At 45.8% G+C, this 10,602-nt stretch overlaps 1 protein-coding gene across 1 annotated transcript in view; it reads right to left on the bottom strand.

The window, feature by feature from the left end:
• ARFGAP3 (ADP ribosylation factor GTPase activating protein 3) overlaps positions 1–5,628 on the bottom strand; it is a 51,087-nt gene extending 45,459 nt beyond the window's left edge. The window contains exons 1-2 of the mRNA XM_023535897.1: positions 5,456–5,628; positions 412–530 (exon numbers count right to left, since the gene is read on the bottom strand). Of these exons, the coding sequence (XP_023391665.1) occupies positions 412–530; positions 5,456–5,524 (188 nt within the window). The 5' untranslated portion in view covers positions 5,525–5,628. The remainder of the gene's footprint in view (positions 1–411; positions 531–5,455) is intronic.
• Between the last annotated feature and the right edge of the window lie 4,974 nt (positions 5,629–10,602).

Raw genomic sequence — 10,602 nt, 5'->3', positions numbered from 1 at the left:
TCAGTGTGCCGGGAGCCAGGGCCGAAGCGCTGTGCCGGAACGACCCCAGCTCTCCACCTGATGAGGTGCGTGAACACAGCACCCGAATCCCCTCCTGTGACCCTGAGTGTCACAGCAGGGCACCTTTGTACTGCTACGTTATAAGGAGATAATAAAGAGAAAGGAAATACTGCCTCGAACCCTCCATTCTGACTGTCTTCAACACCACGGCCCCGTCTCTGGCACAGGCTCTACAGAACAGCAACCGAAAAGAAAATAACTCATTTTGCCAGTTACCTACATAAGACTTAAATCTCCATAACACATAACCAACCTCTCATTGTTCTTAATGTCAAAAGAAACACAAAGGAAAAAGGGGAAAGAGACCCATGGGACAAGTAACCCCCACCCCGCAAGGATAGATGCATTTACCGAATGAAACTCAAGTGAACGCCAAGCGACCGGTGCGTTCCTGAGCAATCGATGCAGAGAAACACGCCGTAGGTGATACTTGCCCAGCTGGGGTTTTTGGCACCACAATCAAAACACACCTGAAAGAAAAAATTTTTAATTCAGTTACTAATTCTTCATATTAGCCAAATGAGCCGTCCCATAGGATACATGATTTAGCTTGAAAGCTGCTTAACCTTTACAATTTAAACTGGTTATTAGAAACTATCTCGCCCAGATTTTTAAAAGCTCAAATTTCAGTTCCATTATTATATTATTAATAGAATTATAGTAAGACATTAATTATATAGTTAAGTTATATATTATTGCGTATCTACTACAAGTCACTATGCGTGTGTATCATTTAAACATCATCTATCCTCGAAGTATCAACAGGGTTCCTACCACTGGCATAAATGAACACTAGGCTTGGATGTGCCCTGCTCAGAATGCTCAAGGCCTTCCTGTCCCCTGCACAGTGGCTCTACAGCAGATGGCAGGCACTTGTGGTACTTCTTCTCTCCTCAGCCAGAGCAGAACGAGAGTGTGGTGGCCAGACTCCAAGATGTCCCCCATGACTCCTCCCACCCCAGGATCCACACCTTTGTGTGGTCCCTCCTCACTTTTCCAGGGTGTGTGTGACCATAACAAGGTAGAAGTGCCATATGTCACTTCCAGGTTAGGTTATAAAAGACGCTGTGACTTCCTTTCTCTCTCTTGCTCTCTCCCTTGCATCACTAGCTCTGGGGCAAGCCGGCTGCCGTGTCTCGAGGACAAGCAGGCAGCCCAGTGGAGAGGCTCAAGTGGTGAGGAACTGAGGCCCTCGGTCCGACGGCCAGGGCGAGTGGGGACCACCACGTGAGCAAGCCTGGGTGGAAACTCCAACTTTCGGATGACTGCGACCTCACGAGAGACCACGAGCCTCCTCTCAACACCGACCGAAGTAGAACGTTCTTCGGCTGATAATGGCAGCGTAAAAGTACTTTAAAATATACCGTTTGTCACGGAAATTAACGCATAATTAATTAAGGTCAGAACAACGGGACGGTAAAAATTCCACTAATAGTAGAATTGTTTTTATGAATTTTTTTTCCAGAAAAAAAGCCCCCACACTCAGATACATCTTTTAGGCAGAGCCACTTGTGCGGAGATCGTCCCAACTATAATCATGAAGACCCGGCTCCTGGCCTTTTGAGGGCGATACAGGAGCAAACGCACGAGCGGGTTTTCCCAAGCCTCGCCTTCACCGTGACAGGCTCACACTGAACATGCGTGGATGGTGGGGGTGGGTGACAACTGACATGGAAGGGGCCAGCCACCTGCTTCAGTGTTATCGGTGCCACACGCAGTGGCAGGCGCTGAGGTGCGGAGTAGATGGCATTGCTGATTCCACGCACGCTTGCTGAGCCCACAGCCCCTGCCAGGCCACGTGCGGGGCTGCGAAGAGCCATTGCAGCAAGGAATCCACTTCCGCGGGACTCTGCCAAAGGTGCTGTCCCTCTGCAAGAGGTCATTTGTAATCCCTCACTCACTCAGCTAACGGGTGTGTACGCATGCACAATTGAGCACGTACCTGGCGCACACGAAGTGGATGTACACAGGTGGGTCAGGAGGAGTGGGCGGGCACGGAGCCCACAGACTAGCAGTCCAGTGGGCAAGACAATTAGTGACAAGGCTGAATCTTAGTAAGTGACCACAGGATGCAAAAAAGACTAGGGCCCTTTACGACAAGGTCCCAGAGGAATCTGGAATCTCAAGAAGAGAGTCTAAAAGGGCAGCAAGTAGCAACAGTCTGTGAAGGAAACGGCCCTGTGGATGGCGGTGACAGCAGAGATGGGGAGGGCAAGTCTGAGGACCACGCCTGGGGGTGGGGCCGTGAGAAGGGGGCAGTGGGTTCCCGGCAGGACGGCCTCAGCATCCTCCTGACCCAGCAAACGAGATGAGGAGTCACTAGAATGCAGCTCCCTGAGGGGGGGCCACGTCTCTCTTGTTCACCTGAACTGAGCTCCCCGCCTGGCACAGGGGGAACAAAAAGCAAACACAGGGAGTGGGGCAGTTTGGGGGCGGGGTGGGAGCTAACGAGGTGAGACTAGGTAGGACCTGTGGGATTGGAGGCTGGGAGGCCGTTAAAATACAAGCCTGGCTCTCACGAACGCTGCCTCGATTCTCTGGCTGGCGCAGGACACTGTGCTCTGAGCACGGGGACCGCACTTTGTTTTAATGTGAAATCCCAAACCAAAGTTGAGACACGCTTTTCTCAGCAGAATACCAGTTATAATGGTGATCAAAAATAGTTTGGACGAACAATTTGTTTTGCCTAATGATGAGAATAATTGCTATAGAAGTAACAGCTAATATTGAGGGTTTCACCCTGTCGGGCACTGTTGCTGGCCAAGTGAATCTTCGTAGGACCCTATAAGCAGGTACTGATATTACTCCCATTAGGGCCAGACGCCACCTATGGGCGTGTGTGACTATGCAGCCCCACGGGGCCCCGAACTCAGAAGGGCCCATGGTTCGTTAGTGACCTGCTGTCTCACCTTGAAATTCTTAATGCTTTTCAAACAAGGGCTCCACATTTTCATTTTGCACATTTTGCATTCACCACAAATTATGTAGCGCAGTTTTAGAGAAAACTAAAGAATTATGAAGTATCACAGCGAAGAAGTGGTATCACAGGGCGGGGCCCACTCCTCGCCCCGTCACCTCACTGCCTCTTGCAGCCCCAGCAGCCCTCATCCCCGCTTCATCTATCTGCAGGACTGTCCACTGAAGGCAGGAGCCTGTCTCTTCATTGGGGGTACACCAGTGTACCCTCAAAGCCTGGCACAGTGCCCAGCACACCACAGGTGCTCAACGGATATTTGTTGAATGAATAATTCAATCAATATAAAACTAAGGAAGAGTATAACTTCGAGAAAGGATTTCACAAACTAAAAAGCCGCCCCTTATGAGTTAAAACCTTTGGTCCCGAGTAAGCGGTCATCATACACAAGAAGAAACTGGATTCCATATTCTAAAAGTAAACTGAGTTGTTTTTCTTTACCTACCTTTCCTGTCTCATGTATCTTAGAGCTCCTTTGCAGAATCCATTTTGAAAATGCTTATTGTTATCCAACTCTTCCTCATCATTAAAACTAGTTTTCATCTTTGTCTAGATAATGGTTTCTTAGTAACGATCAAATAAAGTCTTAATTAAGAAATGTAGCACACGCACACATACACACACACACACACAAAAGAAATGTAGCACAATACTGTGGAACGTTACCGGAAAATATTTTTGCTCAATGCTTTTATTAATCCTAGTACAGAATATAAAATGTTTCATAAGTGTGTTGGTCATAATAAAAAATAGTAATAACAAAAAATAGCTGACATGTATTGAAGACTAGTAGATGCAGGTACTGCTCCAAGTGCTTTTCTTGGATTTTCTCAGTTAATCCTCGCAATAACTCTCTAAGTTAGATCCTGCTCATGTCCCATTTTCAGATGAGGAAAATAAAGTACAAAATAAGTGGTCCAGTAACCTGCCCAAGGTGACATAGAAAGTAGCAGGGTCTGGGTAACAATTTACAAGCAAGCCCACACACGTCCCTCAAAGTGTCTCTTGGTAGAAAGACATTGACTTATTTTAAAAGGACATCTTCCCTTGGATGAATTCCATCAAAGAGAATACATGTTGTATTTCTGAGCTAAAGCAGATCAAAAAATTAAAAAAAAAAAAAAATCTACACTGCTAACTGCAGATCCTAATGTTGTCTAGTTATACGGATCAATGTAAAATTGAAAATCAAGAAAATAGCAAATAAATTGGCCCTGGAGAATTCTTGGAGCCATTCTTCTGACTTCCTACCTCCACCAGATATCACTTCCAATAAATTGTTTATTTTCTCACTCCTCTTAAGCCATAAAATTATGGGCTCCCCTCTAAGACTTAAAGACATCAAAATGTTGTGAAACTCAGGAACTTTCTATGCCATCATGTCAGGGCTCATGACCACACTCGTTAACAGCTGATCACTTTAGAGGCGACCTGGGGACCAGACAGAAATTCTGTCACAAGAGGGGAGGGGAGAGGAGAGTCCACACTAATGGGACAGCCCTTTGCACTCTCCAGGTTCCACTCTGACCTGTGATCTGGACCTATGAGCCTCAGCTGAGGGTGTCACTTTAGCCCGATGCGTCATCACACCTCCAGCCAGTTTCGAAAACTTGTAAAAGTCATAGGGGGAAAAACGGCTTCTGCAGATGGAGGGAGATAAAAAAGGAAAACCCTAATCTCCAAAGAGACCCAAAGGGAAGGAAGGGAAAGAGTCTATGGCGCGCAGTCTTAGAAAGAGAAAAGAGCTGGAAGCCACAGCACGGCACGGACCACCTGGAAACTTTATCAGACAGGGACACTGAAGCTGCCCTCAAAGGCCACAGGGAACCGATCAGGCTCCAACAGGCGCCCCTGAGGAACTTCAGAGGTAAGTTCGAAGGTGGGGAGGGGGCCAGCTGACCTTTCCTAAACGCCCCGCGCTACCAGCTGGAGTTCTGACCCGGAGCATGCTTCCCAGCTGGGTCATAGGAGCGCTGAGGTGTCTGCCCCGAGTCGCAGAACCCCCCGGGTACCTTTCCGAGCCCTCTCTCCCGGCTCCGAGCTCGCCCCTAGTTCTCTCAGAAACTCAGTGACCACTCGGCCACCCCCAAAAGCCGCCCCGCCCCAGTGTATGCTCCCCGGCCAGATGTCAGCAACCCCCAAGTGTCTGCCACCCCCAGGACCCGCCACATGCTCCCGTCTCCCGCCCCCCAGAACCCCCAGCTGCCGGCCCCACCCGGTGGCCCTAGGTGTGCACCCCTTCCCTGCCCTTCCCTTGTTGATTGATACTAAGGGACCGCGCGCGGTCTGGACCCAGGAGAGGCCCAGCTGCCACCGCCGCAAGTGCGACGTGTCACAGGCCTGACCGGCTCCTCCTCCCGCGGCCGCCCGCGGGGTCCGGCAGGGATGCAAGCAAACCTGAACACGCCCCGCGGCCGTTACCTTGTTGGTGGGCACCGAGCGGAGGCGCCTGAAGATGGTCAGGATGTCCTGCTTGTTGGGGTCCCCCATGGTCACCAGAGAACCCAGGAGCAGCTGGCCCCGCTAACCGGGCAGGGCCGAGCAGGAGCGGTTGCCGCCTCCGGGAGCTAGGGCCGCGCGTGACGGCAAGGCCCCGCCCCAGGCCCCGCCCACCCCCGGAGCGCACGCGCCGCTTTCTGGAGCCCTCGCCTAGCGGCGTCGCTGGCCCCGCCCACTCAAGCCCCACCCCCGGCACCGCTCGAGCGTGCGTAAGAGGCTCTCGCGCCTTTTCCTGGTGATCGCCTGCTCTTCGCGCGGGGCAGTGGGTGGCGAGCCGGACCGCGGTCGGGGCTTGCTCCCATGCGCACGGCCTTCAGAACCGCCACTATTTCGGCTGGTTGATTGCCATGTCGACTAACGGACTGCTTCCTTGGCCAAAGTCTTCTCACCTCCTCGTCGTGAGTGCGGCAGAACCGGTCACTCCAAATGGCAGAGGAAACTCGAAGGGAAGGGGCCTACCCGCCGTTTCCGACAGGACAAGTCCAGACGCCAGGTTTTCGCTAGTCCCTTAACTTTTTTTTTTGCCCTGGGTGGGAAGCTTTCTCCGCCGAAAATTGGTTATTTTAAAGTATCACTTTGGGTCTGAGGTCAGTGAGGGCAGTTTCCAAGAGGCAAAAAGTGCTCAGTCAGAACCGATGAGTACAGACAAGAAGCTTGACGTTTCCAGCGCCTCGGACTGCATCCTACCCTTTTGCTAACGTTCCTATCTAGAAGGGTTTAAACTTAGAGAAGGGTGCGTCTTTTACAATAGCAGATGTGGAGCCACCAGAAAATGTCGCCTGAGGTTGGGTGTTGCAGGGAAAGATAACAGATTTTGGAGTCAAATGCAATACCTTGGCTCCAAGCCCAGTTGAGCCAGCTACTTCTTAGCTCTGTGATTTTGTTCAAGTCATTTATCTAAAGCTTGGTTTGCTCGTCCGTGCAATGCGGTTGGAGATGAATCAGTGCTGAGCAGCTCAGGAGAGCAGCTCCCCAGGGAAGCCCTAGAAGAGCCTTTGGCACTAGTCTTCTTGGGGCTAGAAATGTTCACCTCACCTGTCTGGTTAGACACCCTCAATCAAGGGAAGGTGAAAGCTTGCCAGGAATAGGTTGGAACTTTTCCAAAGAAGGTCATTACTTTCTGGAACAGTAGTTTAATTTTGCAGACAGCTGGGACTCTGAAAGTTCTTCCTTATTTTGGTACTAGTTTGGCCTTAAATAGAACACCTGGCATGTTCATGAGGCACAGCCATGTCCTTTCTCATGGGGATAATGGTCCCATTTACCATTTTGGAGCTGAAATCTTACCAAGTTCTGTATCAAATTAGGGCAGAGTATATTTACTCAACTCTCCAACATAAAGATCCCTGAGAAGAAGAAAAGTACAATGAAGTATAGGTAGTGTCTGTGCTAACAGGCAGGAATAAGGGACGGGGGCAGTAATCATTGTCTTTTCTCTCATCTGCTTATGTGTTCTTCCTAGAACTTATTACCGCCTGATACTATAATATGTAAATATATCTGCCTCCCTTCAGCCGAATAGAAATTTCATGAGATCAGATCTACTTGGTCTATCTCTGTATCCTCAGCACTTAGAACAATGCCTGGCACATAGTATGCATTCATTAAAGTTTTGTGGAATGGGCTTAGAATGTATAAATGTGCAAAGGATGTCACTCCCAACATCATACTGAGAAATGGCTGAATAATCTACGAAATCATAACTTCTCTTGAGCCCACCAGAGAGCTGAAGTTGGAGAGCAACCAAAGAAGTGAGAAAAGCCTCTCCAAAATGAGATGGAATACAAGAACCCCTTCACCTTGGACACAGTATAGGGGGAAAAAAGTGGCTGCTATACAAGTGGGCAAGAGGAAATCACCTGAAATTTTCATGAATTCTGCAAGGCCGATGTGAGCTAGCATGTCAGTTTGGGGTAGTTGGGGTTCCAGATACAAAGGGAATTTACTTTCACTCACAAGCTCTTTTCCCTAAACCTCCACCAGAAATCTTTCTTCACAAGAAAGATGGAGACAGAGAAAGAGATTGCAGAGAAACTTCTTGTGGGGCAGGCATCCAGTTATAGGGGGACAGGCATAAAACCCTACTCACTTCCCTTCTCTCCTAGAAAGCAAAAGCAGTAAACTCTCAGGGTATAGGGAAAGATCCATATCTACCAGGGGAAGAATAAGAACAAAACCCAGTAATACCAAATCCAAAAGAGGATAGGAAATCCTTTCACTCTTAAAAGAGGGTAGGCAAAATTTCATTGCTGGAAGGGGAAGGGTAGAGGCAAACTCCTTCCACCCCTGGGAGAAGGTCAGGAAGCTCTTTGGGTTCAGAATCCTATACCCAAACGGAACAAAACAGAGGTTGGCTATCACTGGAATCGGGGGAGGAAACTCCCAACCAAGACCAACCACAGACACCATGCAGAGGTTTGCTGTCATCAGGAGGAGGGCAGGAATGTTGAGAAAGCCCCACCCCTGAGCCCCGGGCCCACAAGGCCTAAGACTGAGGCTGGACCAGGTCAACAGAGAACCTCCACCCACTCCATGAGTCCATAAGACCATGGAGTGACAGTTTTAAAGTTCTGAAGGAAAAATGAATGTGAACACAACTCTATACCCAGTGAAAATATATTTCAAAAGTGAAGGAAATGTGGAGCAACCGGAACTCTCATACATTGCTGGTGAGAGCACAGCCACTTTGGATAACATTTTGGAATTTAGTAAAATTGATAAATCTCTAGACAGATTGATCAAGAAAGAAAAGTGATGCAAATTACTAATACGATAAGTTAAATAGAGACATCAGTACAGAACCTACATTAAAAGGATAATAAATAAACAACATTTGATTAACAAATTTGACAACTTATAGGAGATGGAGAGATTCCTTGAAAGACTCAAACTATGAAAGCTCACACAGGAAGAGCTTGATAATCTGAATAGTTCTGTTAAGGAAATAGAACTTGTAGTTTAAAACCTTCGAACAAAGAAAGCTCCAGGCCCAGATGACTTTACTGGTGGATTCTACAAGGAAGAAATGATACCAGTTCTACACGAACCGTCCCAGAAATGGAAGAGTGGGAACACTTCCCAACTCATTTTATGAGGCAAGTATAACATTGATACCAAAACTAAACAGACATTTTAAGTTAGGAGAACTACAGTCAATACTCTTCATGAACATAGATGCAAAAATCCTTATGAAACCAAATCCAGCAATATATAAAAAGTTGTTTAATATTGCATTTCACCCATAAATGTGAGGTCAATTTAACATATGAAAATGATTTTTACCATATAGAGAAACTAAAAAGCAAAAACAATATGATCATATCAATAGATGAGGACGAAAACATTTGACAAAATTCAACATTCATTCATGATTTAAAAAGGAAAACACAAAAAACTTTAAGCAAACAGATTAAAAGAGAACTTCCTCAACCTCATAATGGTCATCTATGAAAAACCTACAATTAATTGCATGCATAATGGTGAAAGATTTAATGCTTTCCCCAAGTAAGGATATCTCATTTTACCATTCCTGTTCAACTGATCCTAGCCAGTGTAATAGACAAGAAAAGGGAAATGAAAGACATTTAGATTGGAAAGGAAAACATAAATTATCTTTAAAAACAGATGACATGAATGTCTACACAAAATCTCAAGGAATCTACAAAAAGAGCTACTAGAATAGGCGAGTTTAGGAAGAGTCCAAGATATAAGGTCAATATATGAAAATCATATGTCTATATGCTGGCAACGAACAACTGGAAATTGAAATTTTTTTTTAGAAATTGAAAATTAAAAAACTCATTTACAGTAGCATCGAATATATAAAATACATAAGGCTAAATCTAAGAAAACTTGTGCGAGGTTTGTAAGCTAAACACTACGTAACAATGAGAAATCAAAGACTCAAATAAATGGAGAAAAGTACCATGCTCATGGATTAGAAGACTCAATTTATTAAGATGTCAGTTCTCCCAAAATTGATCTACAGATTCAACAGAATCCGAATCAAATGGTTGGCATACATTTTTGTAGAAATTGAGAAACTACTTCTAAAACTTATAATGGAAGAGCAAAGGACCTAGAATAACCAGAACAGTTTTGAAGAAGGACATGGTAGGAGGGCTCACCACCTGGCTGCACACTTCACTATAAAACTACAGTCATTGAGACAGTGTAGTATCGTGAAAGAATAGATATACAAACCAAAGGAATAGAATAGGGAATCAAACAGTGGTCCATATATATAGTCAATCGAGTTCTGATATGGGTGCCAAAGTAATTCAATGGAGTGAGGATAGTCTTTCAACAATGGTGCTGGAACAATTGGACATTCATACGCAAAATAAAAATGCATCTCAACTGATGCCTCACAGCCATATGAAAAGTTAACTTGAAAAGAGATCACAGACCGAGGTGTGAAGACTATGCAACTTCTAGAATAAAATATAGGCTAAAGTCTGTGACCTTGGGTTAGGCAACTTTTCTTACGTAGGACACAAAAAGTACAACTATAAATCGATCAATTTAATGTATAAACATGTTTTGGTATATTTATATGTGGAATACTTCTTGGAAAGGAAAAGGAATCTGATAGAGGCGATGGCATGAATGAATCTCAAGGATTATGCTAAGTGAAAGAAGCCAGTCACAAAAGTCTACATACTATATTATTTCATTTATATGACATTCTGGAAAATCCTCGTGGGAGAATCAGTATTCAACTAAATATTGTGTATTGTAGTAAGGACTGTAACTGAGATTCAGAGTGACATGGGAGAGAGATCTTTAGAAGAGGACCTGTTCTCCTATTGACAAGTCAGTATTGCCCCCATTGTAGAGTAATTGTATTCTAACAGGGACCAAACTTTATTCAAGAGATTTCTCTCTGAGGGTTTATCCCACAAAGTGAGGAAGATAGGAGGCTTTATCTTGAAAAGTATCCACACTCCTCATTTCTAGCCAGGATAAATAAGAGAATGAGGATCTTCCAAAAGTACAAAGAAAGAAAGAAAAAGAAAAAGGAAGGAAGGAAGGAAGGAAAGAGGGAAGGAAGGAAGGAAGGAAGGAAA

This window comes from Pteropus vampyrus, unplaced genomic scaffold, assembly GCF_000151845.1.
Source record: "Pteropus vampyrus isolate Shadow unplaced genomic scaffold, Pvam_2.0 Scaffold145, whole genome shotgun sequence".
Taxonomy (NCBI): domain Eukaryota; kingdom Metazoa; phylum Chordata; class Mammalia; order Chiroptera; family Pteropodidae; genus Pteropus; species Pteropus vampyrus.
This window is presented reverse-complemented; position numbering and strand designations above follow the sequence as displayed.